General features: G+C 36.7%; 1 protein-coding gene and 1 pseudogene across 3 annotated transcripts in view; both read right to left on the bottom strand.

Annotated features, from left to right (window-relative positions):
* LOC137226615 (CD302 antigen) overlaps positions 1 to 15,663 on the bottom strand; it is a 131,501-nt gene that overhangs the window by 40,353 nt on the left and 75,485 nt on the right. For 2 of the 3 annotated variants that reach the window (XM_067741806.1, XM_067741810.1), the window contains exons 29-33: positions 14,986 to 15,180; positions 12,106 to 12,332; positions 10,384 to 10,552; positions 6,594 to 6,743; positions 126 to 248 (exon numbers count right to left, since the gene is read on the bottom strand). In XM_067741806.1, coding sequence (XP_067597907.1) covers positions 126 to 248; positions 6,594 to 6,743; positions 10,384 to 10,552; positions 12,106 to 12,332; positions 14,986 to 15,180 — 864 coding nt within the window. The remainder of the gene's footprint in view (positions 1 to 125; positions 249 to 6,593; positions 6,744 to 10,383; positions 10,553 to 12,105; positions 12,333 to 14,985; positions 15,181 to 15,663) is intronic. The other variant, XM_067741807.1, reaches the window with a different exon arrangement.
* On the bottom strand, positions 7,159 to 9,036 carry LOC137225955 (centrosomal protein of 57 kDa-like; annotated as a pseudogene).

The raw sequence follows: 15,663 nt of genomic DNA, 5'->3' as shown, positions 1-15,663 counted from the left end.
AGTTTATTCATCACCAAGAAGCATTCGAATTAGCCACCACTTGACATTCTTTAGTGAGGCTGACTTGGTATTTAGGACAAGTTAGAACTCTCTTTGCACACTGTACATACAGATATGTCATTTACCGGCAGAAAGTTGAGATAATCCAAGCCAAACTCTCATGGTGATGTTATTATTTTCCCTCATCAGTCTGCTCACAAATTTATTCTCATCTTCATCCTTTATGGTAACGATAGTTGCAGAATGATCTGTTGAAGGAAAACAAACCCCAAACCAATTAGCTTTATGCAAACTAGGGAAGCGGTTTATTCTCAACCAGCCATTTGAAAAAAACTATCATGATCAAGATCACGAAGATATTCAAACTTGACATGGAATGTTCTTAAAATCTGATATTTATTTCAGATTTTTAAAAATATAACATTAATAGCTTCTAAAAAAGTTAGTAATGTTCTAGATTGAAACTTTGCATATAGAAATTTTACATTTCCTCAAAATGTTTACCTGGTAATATTTTTGGATCTTGGAACTACGTAACCAGTGAGACCTTTCTGTATAAACAGCAAGTCATAAGAATGGGGTATGTAATGGTAGAAGTCTGTGCTCCCCTATAGACTTTCAACACTCTCTCCTCAACAACCAGTTCTGTATAATAACTCAGCTTTGACTTTGCTTCTGTTAAAATGAAAGCAAATAGGTTTGGGATGTCAGAGAGCATTGGCCTTCCTTTTAATATGATTTTATACATAAGAGTACTTGGTCATCCATTGTAAGTTCCTAAATATAGTATGGCACTGAATGAGTGAGTATTCTTGAAGTTTGAGAGGTTGCCCTAAACCCACAGAGATAACAGTGCTATCACCAGCATCAGGCAACGGATAGAAACAAAATAATAACTAGACTTGGAAATCCATCCTAAATGGAATCAAATAGTCTTCAACCCAAACAAGCTTACCCATACTTGAACTAAAGCATTTCTTTTGTGGTGTGAAGTATTTAAAGAAGGGCAAAGGAAAGGCTTTTCTCCTCTACAGATCACCACAGTGTGCAGGTACTTTACCTTGTTTAATACTACGTAATCCTGTAGAAAAGGTATTATCACTATTTTACAGATGTAGAAATGGAGGGGCAAGAAGATTAAGGAAGTTTGTCAGACTTTCATAGCTAGACAGCTTTAGAAATAGAAAGTCAATCTCAATCTTTCTAATGATAAGAGTAGTTACGAATGCTCTCCATTTGCAGAGCTCTGTGATAAATTAGCACACATTATCCCATTTCATTCATTCCTATAACAACCCAACCTTTACCCAAACTTTGAAGTGAGTACTATTTTCATTCTCATTGTTCAGAGGAGAAAGAGAAACAATTACGTAGCTTCCACAATATCATTCAGCTTAGTTAGTATGGAAGCTGGGATTTGAACCCAGACCTGTCTCCAAGACTTAAGTGCTTAAACCCTACACTACAATGACAGTAAACCTTTTTTTCTCCTTTAGGAGCAAAAGGCTTCTGACTTTCAGAACATGTATATAGAGCTCAAAATAGTTCCTATCACGTGTAACATGTATAACACACAACAGTTCCCACACAAAAGTTTCCATCATGTAGTTAAGCAGTAACAAGGAGATTTTTAAATCAGTAAAGTGTCTCCACAAGTTAGTAAAATAAATAAGATAAATGTCATCTGCCTGCTTAAACTGAGACCCAAGGATGCAGGTACTTGAAATACTCTAGGTGGTCTCCCTAGAAGTCATTTCACAGTTTGACTACCCGCCAAGTTTCTCATGGGAGGGAGCCAATCATTGCTGCTCTTTCATTTTAGTTAAATCTGAAAACAAAAAGTCCTGTCCCTTATAGTGTTCAGAGGTGTGGGCCATCCCTTTTGCAGAATGGATGAACAACCCATACTTCTTAGACTTTGTTACCCTGGTCAGGCTAAGCTTACTTATTAATGACTAGGTAATGAAAAATCTACAATTTTGCATTTACTACTTAACCAACTTTACAAAAAATCAGCTTCTTAATCCTTTCATTTAAGCATATCTAGCTATATTTAAAACAGTTTCATTTGTCAGTATTTTCACATATTAGTTTACTTAGCAATTTTTTTGGTTTTGTTTTGTTCGTATGTTTGTTTGTTTTTGCAGTACACGGGTCTCTCACTGTTGTGGCCTCTCCTGTTGAGGAGCACAGGCTCCGGACGCGCAGGCTCAGCGGCCATGGCTCACGGGCCCAGCCGCTCCACAGCATGTGGGATCTTCCCAGACCAGGGCACGAACCTGTGTCCCCTGCATTGGCAGGCGGACTCTCAACCACTGCGCCACCAGGGAAGCCCGATCATTTTTTTTTTTAACATCTTTATTGGAGCATAATTGCTTTACAATGTTGTGTTAGTTTCTGCTGTATAACAAAGTGAATCAGCTATATGCATACGTATATACCCTCCCTCTTGCGTCTCCCTCCCACCCTCCCTATCCGACCCCTCTAGGAGGTCACAAAGCACCGAGCTGATCTCCCTGTGCTATGCAGCTGCTTCCCGCTAGCTACCTATTTTACATTTGGTAGTGTATTTATGTCAATATTACTCTCTCACCTCATCTCAGCTTACCCTTCCCCCTTCCCAGGGTCCTCAAGTCCATTCTCTACGTCTGCGTCTTTATTCCTGTCCTGACCCTAGGTTCGTCAGACCATTTTTTTTTTAGATTCCATACATGTGTGTTAGCATACGGTATTTGCTTTTCTCTGACTTACTTCACTCTGTTTCACAGACTCTAGGTCCATCCACCTCACTACAAATAACTCAATTTTGTTTCTTTTTATGGCTGAGTAATATTCCATTGTATATATATGCCACATCTTCTTTATACATTCATCTGTCAGTGGAGACTTAGGTTGCTTCCATGTCCTGGCTATTGCAAATAGAGCTGCAGTGAACACTGCGGTACATGAGTCTTTTTGAATTATGGTTTTCTCAGTGTATATGCCCAGTAGTGGGCTTGCTGGGTCATATGGTAGTAATATTTTTAGTTTTTTAAGGAACCTCCATATTGTTCTCCATAGTGGCTGTATCAATATACATTCCCACCAACAGTGCAACAGGGTTCCCTTTACTCCACACCCTCTCCAGCATTGTTTGTAGACTTTTTGACCAGTGTGAGGTGATACCTCATTGTAGTTTTCATTTGCATTTCTCTAATGATTAGTGATATTGAGCATCCTTTCATGTGTTTGTTGGCAATCTGATTATCTTCTTTGGGGAAATGTCTATTTAGGTCTTCTGCCCATTTTTGGATTGGGTTGTTCGCTTTTTTGATATTGAGCTGCATGAGCTGCTTGTATATTTTGGAGATTAATCCTTTGTCAGTTGCTTCGTTTGCAAATATTTTCTCCCATTTTAAGGGTTGTCTTTTCGTCTCGTTTATGGTTTCCTTTGCTGTGCAAAAGCTTTTAAGTTTCATTAGGTTCCATTTGTTTATTTTTGTTTTAATTTCCATTTCTCTCAGAGGTGGGTCAAAAAGGATCTTGCTGTGATTTATGTCATAGAGTGTTCTGCCTATGTTTTCCTCTAAGAGTTTTATAGTGTCAGGTCTTACATTTAGGTTTTTAATCCATCTTGAGTTTATTTTTGTGTATGGTGTTAGGGAGTGTTCTAATTTCATTCTTTGACATGTAGCTGTCCAGTTTTCCCAGCACCACTTGTTGAACAGGCTGTCTTTTCTCCATTGTATATTCTTGCCTCCTTTATAAAAAAATAAGGTGACCATATGTGCGTGGGTTTATCTCTGGGCTTTCTATCCTATTGCATTGATCTATATTTCTGTTTTTGTGCCAGTACCATACTGTCTTGATTATTGTAGCTTTGTAGTATAGTCTGAAGTCTGGGAGCCTGATTCCTCCAGCTCCATTTTTCTTTTTCAGGATTCCTTTGGCTATTTGGGGTCTTTTGTGTTTCCATACAAATTGTGAATTTTTTGTTCTACTTCTGTGAAAAATGCCATTGGTAGTTTGATAGGGATTGCACTGAATCTGTAGATTGCTTTGGGTAGTATAGTCATTTTCACAATGTTGACTCTTCCAATCCAAGAACATGGTATATCTCTCCATCTATTTGTATCATCTTTAATTTCTTTCATCAGTGTCTTATAATTTTCTGCATACAGGTCTTTTGTCTCCTTAGGTAGGTTTATTCCTAGGTATTTTATTCTTTTTGTTGCAATGGTAAATTAATTTAATTTCACTTTCAGAATTTTCATCATTAGTGTATAGGAATGCAAGAGATTTCTGTGCATTAATTTTGTATCCTGCTACTTTACCAAATTCATTGATTAGCTCTAGTAGTTTTCTGGTAGCATCTTTAGGATTCTCTATGTATAGTATCATGTCATATGCAAACAGTGACAGCTTTCCTTCTTCTTTTCTGATTTGGATTCCTTTTATTTCTTTTTCTTCCTGATGGCCATGGCTAAAACTTCCAAAACTATGTTGAATAACAGTGGTGAGAGTGGGCAGCCTTGTCTTGTTCCTGATCTTAGAGGAAGTGTTTTCAGTTTTTCACCACTGAAAATGATGTTGGCTGTGGGTTTGTCATATATGGCCTTTATGTCATATATGTTAAGGTAGCTTCCCTCTATGCCTACTTTCTGGAGAGCCTTTATCATAAATGGGTGAATTTTGTCAAAAGCTTTTTCTGCATCGATTGAGATGATCATGTGGTTTTTCTCCTTCAATTTGTTAATATGATGTATCACATTGATTGATTTGCATATACTGAAGAATCTTTGCATTCCTGGGATAAACCCCACTTGATCATGGTGTATGATCCTTTTAATGTGCTGTTGGATTCTGTTTGCTAGTATTTTGTTGAGGATTTTTGCATCAATGTTCATCAGTGATATTGGCCTGTAGTTTTCTTTTTTTGTGTCATCTTTGTCTGGTTTTGGTATCAGGGTGATGGTGGCCTCGTAGAATGAGTTTGGGAATGTTCTTCCCTCTGCTATATTTTGGAAGAGTTTGAGAAGGATAGGTCTTAGCTCTTTTCTAAATGTTTGATAGAATTCGCCTGTAAAGCCATCTGGTCCTGGGCTTTTGTTTGTTGGAAGATTTTTAATCACAGTCTCAATTTCATTGCTTGTGATTGGTATGTTTATATTTTCTATTTCTTCCTGGTTCAGTCTTGGAAGCTTGTGCTTTTCCAGGAATTTGTCCATTTCTTCCAGGTTGTACATTTTATTGGCATGTAGTTGCTTGTAGTAATCTCTCATGATCCTTCGTATTTCTGCAGTGTGAGTTGTTACTTCTCCTTTTTCAGTTCTAATCCTGTTGACTTGAGTCTTCTCCCTTTTTTTCTTGATGAGTCTGGCTAATGCTTTATCAATTTTGTTTATCTTCTCAAAGAACTAGCTTTTAGTTTTATTAATCTTTGCTATTGTTTCCTTCATTTCTTTTTATTTTTGATCTGATCTTTGTGATTTCTTTCCTTCTGCTAACTTTGGGGTTTTTTTGTTCTTCTTTCTCTAATTGCTTTAGGTGTAAGGTTAGGTTGTTCATTTGAGATTTTTTTTGCTTCTTGAGGTAAGACTGTATTGCTATAAACTTCCCTCTTAGAAATGCTTTTGCTTCATCCTGTAGGTTTTGGGCTGTCATATTTTCATTGTCATGTATTTCTAGGTATTTTTTGATTTCCTCTTTGATTTCTTCAGTGATCTCTTCTTTATTTAGTAGCATATTGTTTAGCCTCCATGTGTTTGTATTTTTTACAGCTTTCTTCCTGTAATTGATATCTAGCCTCATAGCGTTGTGGTCAGAAAAGATACTTGATATGATTGCAATTTTCTTAAATTTACCAAGGCTTGATTTGTGACCCAAGGTATGCTCTAACCTGGAGAATGTTCCATGAGCACTTGAGAAGAAAGTGTATTCTGTTGTTTTTGGATGGAATGGCCTACAAATATCAATTAAGTCCATCTTGTTTAATGTATCATTTAAGGTGTGTGTTTCCTTATTTATTTTCATTTTGGATGATCTGTCCATTGGTGAAAGTGGGGTGTTAATGTCCCCTACTATTATTGTGTTACTGTCGATTTCCCCTTTTATGGCTGTTAGCATTTGCCTTATATATTGATGTGCTCCTATGTTGGGTGCATAAATATTTATAATTGTTATATCTTCTTGGATTAATCCCTTGATCCTTATGTAGTGTCCTTCTTTGTCTCTTGCAATAGTCTTTATTTTAAAGTCTATTTTGTCTGATATGAGAATTGCTACTTCAGCTTTCTTTTGATTTCCATTTGCATGGAATATCTTTTTCCATCCCCTCACTTTCAGTCTGTATGTGTCCCTAGGTCTGACAGTGATCTTTTTTTTTTTGACACTGATCATTTTTAATGGCTATTTCAATATTACATTGAGCTCATATATCATAAAATACTTACCCATTTCCCCACCACTTGGCAATTGGGTAATAATGCTATTATAATTAGTGAGTGCTTTAGAAATATTTTCAAAAACATAATCTTTGTTTTAAAGGGTTTCGTTAAGAAAAATTCCAATGATTAAATTACTGAGTCAAAGAAAGTCAACACATTTTAACTTACCAAGTTCTGAACAAAACCGTCTGGCTTCTGAGAAACTGTGCAATGCCTGATCAGATGTGTAACAGTGGTCCCTGTACTGAATCCACTGTGACTTATTCCCTTTTACTGCTGGACATCTTGATGAGTATGTATGAGAGGACACCTCTTTAGCTGTAAAAATGTTAGACATAACTGTGAAAATGCACAGAAAAAAATGACTGACTTTTAAAATCTCATTAAATGTCACTGACACTGTGGTTGACACTGTGGTTCCTGTGGGTAAGAAGCATTCAACTCAATACACATCGGAGAGAGCTACAGCCCACACTTGCATTCTTGTTAGTTTTTGGGATACCATTTTTAAAACTGAGAATACAAAGGAAAGTACTTAGCCCTCTAAGATGAATTTAGACTAAAGTAAAAACAGTTGGAAAGACAGACTAGGAGAAGAAGAAAAGACAGCCTGGGTAGACCTGTAACTACTTTGAAATAATAATTAAAATTCTTTATTTCTTTGGATTCCTTTTTATAGTAATAATAAAAACGTAGTTGTACCTTGCCACAAAAAAAAAAATCACACCCACAAGTGAAAATTTGGTAATTTGTTTACAAAGCACAACAGATCAGCACAGCAAAATCTGTCTCAAACAGATTTTGTAAAGAAGTGTAGCTTCGCAGCTCTTAACAATTCCCCTTGTTTCCATTTAAACTCTTTAATTTTTAATTGTGCTGTGTAACACAAGAAGCCTGTGTAATGAAGCCTGTGCCCCTTAAGACCATTGTTAATTCCAACAGAAGAGAGTATGAGAACTGGAAAGTAAATTGCTGGCATCCTGTTGGTGGGGTACAGATTATCTGAATCAAATATCTGACCTCGTATGGCCAGTAATCTCAACCCAAACCATTTTTCTGTATGCATTATGTATGGTCTGCATATCCTTCAGTCACTGAAGGCCTCTTCTGCTTTTTTATCCTTGTCACAGTTTGGTAGAATTCTTTTTATTTATGATCCCTATGATTCCAGAAGAATGGCTGCTGTCCTTTCCTTCTTCATCAAGAGACTTCAGGATGGCTCTCCATTCCTCCTTCTGCTTCTCTATCCCCTGTTTCTCCACCTGGGCTTGTTCTTTTTTGAAATCTAGTTATTTGATTGGCTTCTGCCTCCATACTTCCCACTAATGCCACTAGTTTGAGTTCTAAGTCTTCCTTCAGTTTGACAATTGATTACTCCTGGGTAAGTTTCCTAGTTGCAGATGACGTTTGGTCATCTGCAAATTCATCTGCAAAGTGTGTAAGACTTGTGACAATTCTTCATTAATGCTGCTGGAGGAGGAAGACGGTATTAGCAAGCTCTTGATTCTACCACATTGTGAATATAGTTTCTTTGCCAAAAATATACAGCTGACTACTCCTTCATTGCACAGGCAGTAATGTGTGTTGCTTCATTAGATGCAAAACATGTTGAACATTGGCTACCAATGCATGGCTAGGACAAGTGGACTTTTATGAATGGGCTGGCTTAAAAAAAATTCTTCTTACACTGGGAACATATGGAAATGCCTTATCTTCAAAGTCTGTTTGTTTCTAGTCCAGGCTGCAACTGGGCTGTTTTAGACTGCATACATTTTCTTTCCTTACTGTTCTTCATGAAGTTTTGCTTCCAACTCTTGCACTGTGGTAAGTTTGTTATATTCCTCTCAAGAAGATTCAACTTTTTTGAAAGGGGTAAAATACACGCAACATAAAATTTACCACTATAACTATTTTTAACTGTACCGTTCAGTGGCATTAAGTACATTCACATTATTGTGCAAACATCACCACCATCCACCTCCAAAATTTTTTCATCTTGCAAAATTGAAACTTTGTTCCCATTAAATAATAACTCCTCATTCCTCCCTCCTCCCCGCAACCACCATTCTACTTTACGTCCCTGTGAATTTGGCAACTCTATGTACCTCATATAAGTGGAATCATACAGTATTTGTCCTTTTGTGACTGGCTTATTTCACTAAGCATAATGTTAATGTCTTCAAGGTTCATCCATGTTGCATTATGTGTCATAATTTCCTTTCTTTTTAAGGCTGAACAATATTCCACAGGATGTACACAGCACATTTTGCTTATCCATTCATCTATCAATGGACACTTGAGTTGCTTCTACCTTTTGGCTATTGTGAATAGTGCTGCTGTGAACATGGTTTTACAAATATCTGTTCGAGTCCCTGTTTTCACTTGTTTTGGGTACATACCCAGATGTGGGATTGCTGGATCATACAGTAATTCTATGTTAAATTTTTTGAGGAGTCATCATACCATTTTCTACAGTGGCTACATACCATTTCACATTCCCACCAGCAATGCACAAGGGTTCCAATTTCTCCACATCCTCACCAGTACTTGTTATTTTCTTTTTAAGATCCAGTATAAGTTTGCACTTGTATTCGTTTCCCAGGGCTGCCATAATCAATTAGCACAAACTTGTTGACTTAAAACGACAGAAATTTATTCTCTCATAGTTCTGGAGACTACAAGTCTGAAAATAAGGTGTTAGCAGGGTTGGTTCTTTCTAGAGGCTCTGAGGAAGGATCTGTTTCATGCCTCTCTCCTAGCTTCTCGTGGTTGCTGGCAATCCTTGGCTTGTAGCTGCATCACTGCCATCTCTGCCTCTGTTATCAAATGGCCTTCTTCCTGTGTGTCTGAGTCTCTCCTCTTATAAGAACACCAGTCACTGGATTTAGGGGCCATCCTAATCCAGTATGACCTCATCGTAACTAACGACCTCTGTAAAGACTATTTCTAAATAAGGTCACATTCTGAGGTTCTGGGTGGACATGCATTTTGGGGAACACCATTCAACCCAGTACATCACTGAATTTGTGTTTGAGCTGTTTTCATTCTCCTTTATCCTATAAAGTCTGTTTCTCTAACACAGATGTCCTCTCCATTTCTACATACTTTATCATATTTCTCATGTATTTCAATTGTTTTTCTAAAAGATTAAATTTATTTTCTATACCTAACAACTAAGATGTCAGTTCTTGATTGTGTCTTTATTCCTCATTCTCTATATCATTCTCCTTTTCTTGTATTCACTCGTATATCTAGATAAGGTGTTCACATTTTCTTCTGCTTAAATCCATTGAAATTCCAAATGTTAAATCTTCTCTTGAGGATTCTTCAGAACAGAAAATATGGTAAGCACTGAGAGAACCAGAAGCTTCAGATAACCACATGGCCACCATCTCGTGGCCTGCCCAGAGCGCCTCTGCAGCTTGTGTTGTAGGTTCTTGTGCTCTTCATCATGATTCATACTCCACCCACCAGGGACGACCCCAGGTCCAGTCCCTGATGGAAGGGGCTCTTTCCTTAGATTTTAACGATCCTATATGTTTGGAAAACATTTAGTTACACAAAACATTTCTTTACTATAGAAACTCTTTACTATAGAAACTTTCAGAGCCATCAATATGGTAAATCATAAAGGTATTTCCCAAATTTCTATGCTGTAGAACGCTTTTTTAAAAGAAGCATCTCAGCCTTTGAAAAACATTGCTAAGTGAAATTAAAATTCACAAATTCTAGAGTAAAACTCATCTAGTGACAGAACAATTGAAAGTCTTTGAGAACAAATTCCCTGAATGGGCATATCATATTTGTTTCTCTTCACAAAGTATCAAAAGTATTTTGATAGGACTTGTGAATAAACCTTATTTAAAATATACAAAAAGTTCCTTTGAGTATTTAATCATGTGCATAAAATAAATGTCACGTTTCAGTAAATATACAGTTATTTGAAATCAAGTCTTACATTTTGTAGGTTTATAACAAATAGCACCATCCTTAACAGAGTTGCATTTTTCATGTTTCCAAATTCCTTTTGGATCCAAGACAACACAATTTCCAGCAGATTTTTTATCTTTCCATGGGATGTAGTCAAAGGCACTGCCATCAGACCATTCAAAACTTGATTCACTTCCCTGTGTTAAGAATAATAGAGATAACTTGAATTCAGATGTATGACTTCAAAAAGAACATTAAGAAGAACATGCATGGAGAGAGAGGCATGGACATATATACACTAACAAACGTAAGGTAGATAGCTAGTGGGAAGCAGCCGCATAGCACAGTGATATCAGCTCGGTGCTTTGTGACCGCCTGGAGGGGTGGGATAGGGAGGGTGGGAGGGAGGGAGATGCAAGAGGGAAGAGATATGGGAACATATGTATATGTATAACTGATTCACTTTGTTATAAAGCAGAAACTAACACACCATTGTAAAGCAATTATACCCCAATAAAGATGTTAAAAAAAAAAAGAAGAACATGCATGCTATAAAAAATACAGGGATGGAGTGTTAATTATTTGCTTACAAGTATTGTAGATCTGGACCTACTTGTAAAATCAGGGATTTATTTTTGATGCATTGATCTGAGACATTTGCTCTGGCATAATTTAAATAGGACTTTAAAGTTAAAGACAGGGTTACTATATCTCTAGATTTGTTTTTTTTGTTTAAAGGATGAGTTTATATAACACTTGAAATTAGATGACATGCAAATGTCTTCCATTTGTCACAATTACAGATTTACAGTCTCAACCTTCACATTATTCTAAATATTGTCTTTTATGTTTTATAGTTTTGTGGTTTGTGTCTCTGGCTAGATTTTTTCATATTACAGAAGTCATCAACCAGCAGGGGTCTGGAAGAGAAAAATACTTCCCAAGAAACTCATACGGGAAGATTAGTTTTGACTTGTCCTCGATTCTATAATCCTAATTTGCCATCCTTTTATTTTCCCCACTTTGTTCTAAAGATTATTTAAATTAAGCCTTCAATTCTAATCTCAATAGATGTCTATTTTTTGTATACTAGACATCATTATCAGTACATGAATATACTAATTAATAGGGTTCGAATAGTGGTACAAAAGATGTGTTTACCTGCAGAAAATTATTTTCAAATTAGTGTTAATTTCTAGGGGGAAAGTGGGGAGAAAATATACATCTATTAGTCCTAATGTTAAGAGTTTTACTTGGCACCTTATACAGTATAAATTTTGTGCTAATAATCCTCTATTAAGGAAAACATTATCACCCCAATTTTACAGATGAGGAAATAAGCTTGCAAAGGTTTAATAACTTGCTTGTGATCACCCAACATGTAAACAGAAGACCTGCCACTCGTATTGGAACTCAGGTTTTTCTGATCCTGTGCTATTCCCTTTTCACCAGCTCTCCAACTGGTCTATCCCAAATATGTTACAGGGGTGTCGTTGAGACATTAATCTACTAAGCCCTTGGGATGGCTTGGCAGTGCCCAGGGCAGCTGCAGTCCTGGCCATTTGCCTAGATCACTCTATAAATATAATTTTCAATTTGCTCTATGTTGTGAAAAGATAGAAAGCACTATGGGATGCAAATGTAATCCGAGGACTTAATCTGATGTTATACTTTGAATTAATATCTTATACTCAGATTTCCAGCCCTCTAACATATTTGGAAAATTTCTGGAAAACAAAACAAGACTTACATCGTGACTTGAGAGCCCAACCCATAGTGGAAATCCATCGCGCTTTACGATATCTTCCAGAAAAAGCTGGCCATTTTGGTCATGAACACTTGCCAAATGACCTCCACTTTGAGAACATGTATTTAATGCTTCATACCATGTTACCCTTTTTTGAATAACATTATAAATACCACCTTCATGTGGAATAAACCGTGGCAGAGTAGTATTATAGTCTTCCTTGTAGTCAACTGTAATATTTAAATTAAAAGTGTTAGTGATTAAATTTAAATTATTCAAAATACATATTTTGGGTAAGGTTGGACATGCAATCATTTCAAAAGTTAAATAAAACTGGGGCATCCCTGGTGGCACAGTGGTTGAGAATCTGCCTGCCAATGCAGGGGACACGGGTTCGAGCCCTGGTCTGGGAAGATCCCACATGCCACGGAGCAACTGGGCCTGTGAGCCACAATTACTGAGCCTGCGCATCTGGAGCCTGTGCTCCACAACAACAGAGGCCGCGACAGTGAGAGGCCCGCGCACCGCGATGAAGAGTGGCCCCCGCTTGCCACAACCAGAGAAAGCCCAGGCACGGAAACGAAGACCCAACACAGCCAAAATAAATCAATAAATCAATATTTAAAAAAAAAACTTCCTCCCCTGAACCCTTGGATAGCCTTGATCAGATACCTTAAAAAATAAATAAAAAATAAATAAAACTGGGCCTCTTATTAATAAGGGAGGTCAAATGCATACTTTCTCTTATAGCCACAGCATATATAATAGGCTCTTAACTATTACAATTGTCTGAGTGATTAAAAAAAGGGATAAACATTGTCTTTTATTTAAGGAGCTCACATATTAGTTGGGCACAGAAAACAACACCACCTGAAATGAGGGCAAAACAATTAACCACTAAAATATGTGTGACTGACTAGAGAAAGAAAGAGTCATCTGAATTAAGGGAGTCAGAAAACCTGCTTGATAAATTAGATCTCCAGACTTTAGATTAGATGAAATTAGGACCAAAAAGAAATAAGGTAACCAGAAAGTCAGCTAAAAACAAACAACAGTAATAACAAAACCACAATGATGGTATTTCAAAAGGACACAGAAGCCAAGTAAAAGAGCTCCCAATGGCCAAATCTGAAACAATTTGAGCAAAATATTAAATAATATAGTCTATTAGATTATAACCCAAAGTATAAAATAAATAACCATGAGCCTGTGCTGATATAAATAAATGACAAAATAAATTTTTTTTAACGGGAGAGAATAGACAAATCTCCTGTGTAGAATTCCAAGTAACTTATATAGATACTTCCCACCTCAGGAAGATAGAGAATAACTCTCCATTCCACAAGTAAGGACTGAGTATGGTAACTTCCTTACAAAGAGTATGACATGGAAAGGGGGAAGAAGAGTAACTCTGCAGTGGAGAAAGCTAATGAACGTTACCTAGACCCAGGTGATCAAGGTTAAAATGAACAGTGGTAAGTAAGTCATGCTGACAGAATATACCCTTCACAGGATGTGATGAGAATGACATTTTACCTCTGTGTTTTTTTCCCTAAACCCCAAACCCATAACCCCAGTTTAATCATGAGAAAAACATCAGCCAACCCAAACTGAGGGACATTCTACAAAACACATGACCAGTGCTCCTTGAAATTGTCCAAAAAAGCAAGAAAATCTGAGAAACTATCACAGCTGAGAAGAACCTAGGAAGACATGAAGACCAAGTGTAACGCAGTATCCTGGATGAATTCCTGAACAGAAAACCAACATAAAGTAAAAACTAAGAAAATCTGAAAAAGGTATGGACTTTAGGTAATAATAATTTACCAACATTGGTTTATTTGTTGTGACAAGTGTACCATACTAATGTTAGATGTCAACAACAGGGGAAACTGGTTATGGTATATATGGGAATTCTCTGTAGTATCTCTGTGACTTTTCTGTAAATATAAAACTATTCTAAAATGAAAATTTTATTTAAAAAGGAAAGAAAAAAGAAGGTAGAAGACATCATGACAGGAAAAAAAACCATAAATAAAGGTGCAAATGAGAATGGGTATACACTGTACATGGGACAGTGATGAGATCAGCGTGACAGGAAAAGATACTTACTAAACCAAAAATGGGGAAAAAAATGGAGACTGAGAGAAAGCCTAGAATTTTAGAAGAGACTCTGGTTTCTAAAAAGTCTCAAAAGCTTACATGAACTCAAAACAATTAATAATAGGGAATCCCTGGAGATTGTTGATGGAAATGGTGCATCAGAAAGTTATTCTGCAGGACTGTGAAGGGAGAAAATGGGCCTGGATGCAACTGTGATGGGCTCCATGTTAGCAGAGGACTTAGAGCAGAATGGCCATAGGAACAGTTTTTAAGCTGTGAAAATTTAAAAACTGACATGCATTTAAAAATACACGTATTTAAGGAATTAGGCAAGGTTGAGAGACATTCACTTTCGGCCTGTAATGTCAAAACTCTACCCAAACACACTTCCTTATTTATAGAAATCTTATCCAGCCTTCAAGGCCCAACCAAGTTTTTCCTCCTCCTCAGTACATTCTTTGTTTTCATTATTCCTGTTTTCATTGGTCTCTTTTGACTTCCCAACAAATGTAAGCCTGTACCAAATAACCTAAGACTAACCTGCATAAAACAGTGATAAACATTTAATGCTGTCTCCCCAACTACATTTTATTCCTTGAGATCAAGACCACGACACCAGGGAGTGTGTCTTTTCCTTCCTCTGTGACGTCTACAGCGCCTCTCATAGGACTGAATACAAGGGAGCCACTCAAAAAGTACAACTGCATGATTCCCGCTAGTGAAGCTAATGACTTTACATTCTCTTTCCCTGGAGTAGAAACCCTACATTAGCATACTTACCCATTTCAATTTTGCAAGCCAGAATGCTGTGCTGGTGAAAGTAAAGTATGTCTTCAACAACATTGAAGGTTTGAATATCCCAGAAACCATCAGTATTCAAGCCAGCAAAAAACTTGTCATTTTTTACAGCTGGTCTTCCTGATCTCCAGTGTGTATATGACAGCGTGGTCTTATCAGACCACATGAGAGAATTATCTAGAAAAGAAACACTTTTTTCTATGCTTAGAGATTAAATCAAGACTTGAGTTACACTTATGAGGTTAATATTTCAAACTCAACTAATTTTCTTTCTTCTTTCACCACCTTCTAAAAGGTTGTATAATTATGTGTATCCCTCTAAAATATTTTCTAACAGTAAACCATGCTTATTTTTAATATAGAAAGTACACATTATAAACATGAAAATTAATATTTATTTATCATTCTACCATCCTGAAGTAACTTTACATTTTGTTATTTTTTTCATCCAATATTCATTTTTTCCTACATATATGTTTAATTGTAATGGAAATTAACACAATTATTTTATTTAAAAAATTAACATATATAAAACTAGTGATAGAAACCTCTTCTCTGGACCTAAACTGTGCACAATTTATGTCAATTGATTTTTGACAAGGGCGCCAAGACAATTCAATGGGGAAAGAATAGTTCCTGGGACAACAGGATATCTACATG

This window comes from Pseudorca crassidens, chromosome 6 (assembly GCF_039906515.1).
Source record: "Pseudorca crassidens isolate mPseCra1 chromosome 6, mPseCra1.hap1, whole genome shotgun sequence".
Taxonomy (NCBI): Eukaryota; Metazoa; Chordata; class Mammalia; order Artiodactyla; family Delphinidae; genus Pseudorca; species Pseudorca crassidens.
Note: the sequence above shows the minus strand (reverse complement) of the source record. Positions and strands in the feature narration are given on the sequence as shown.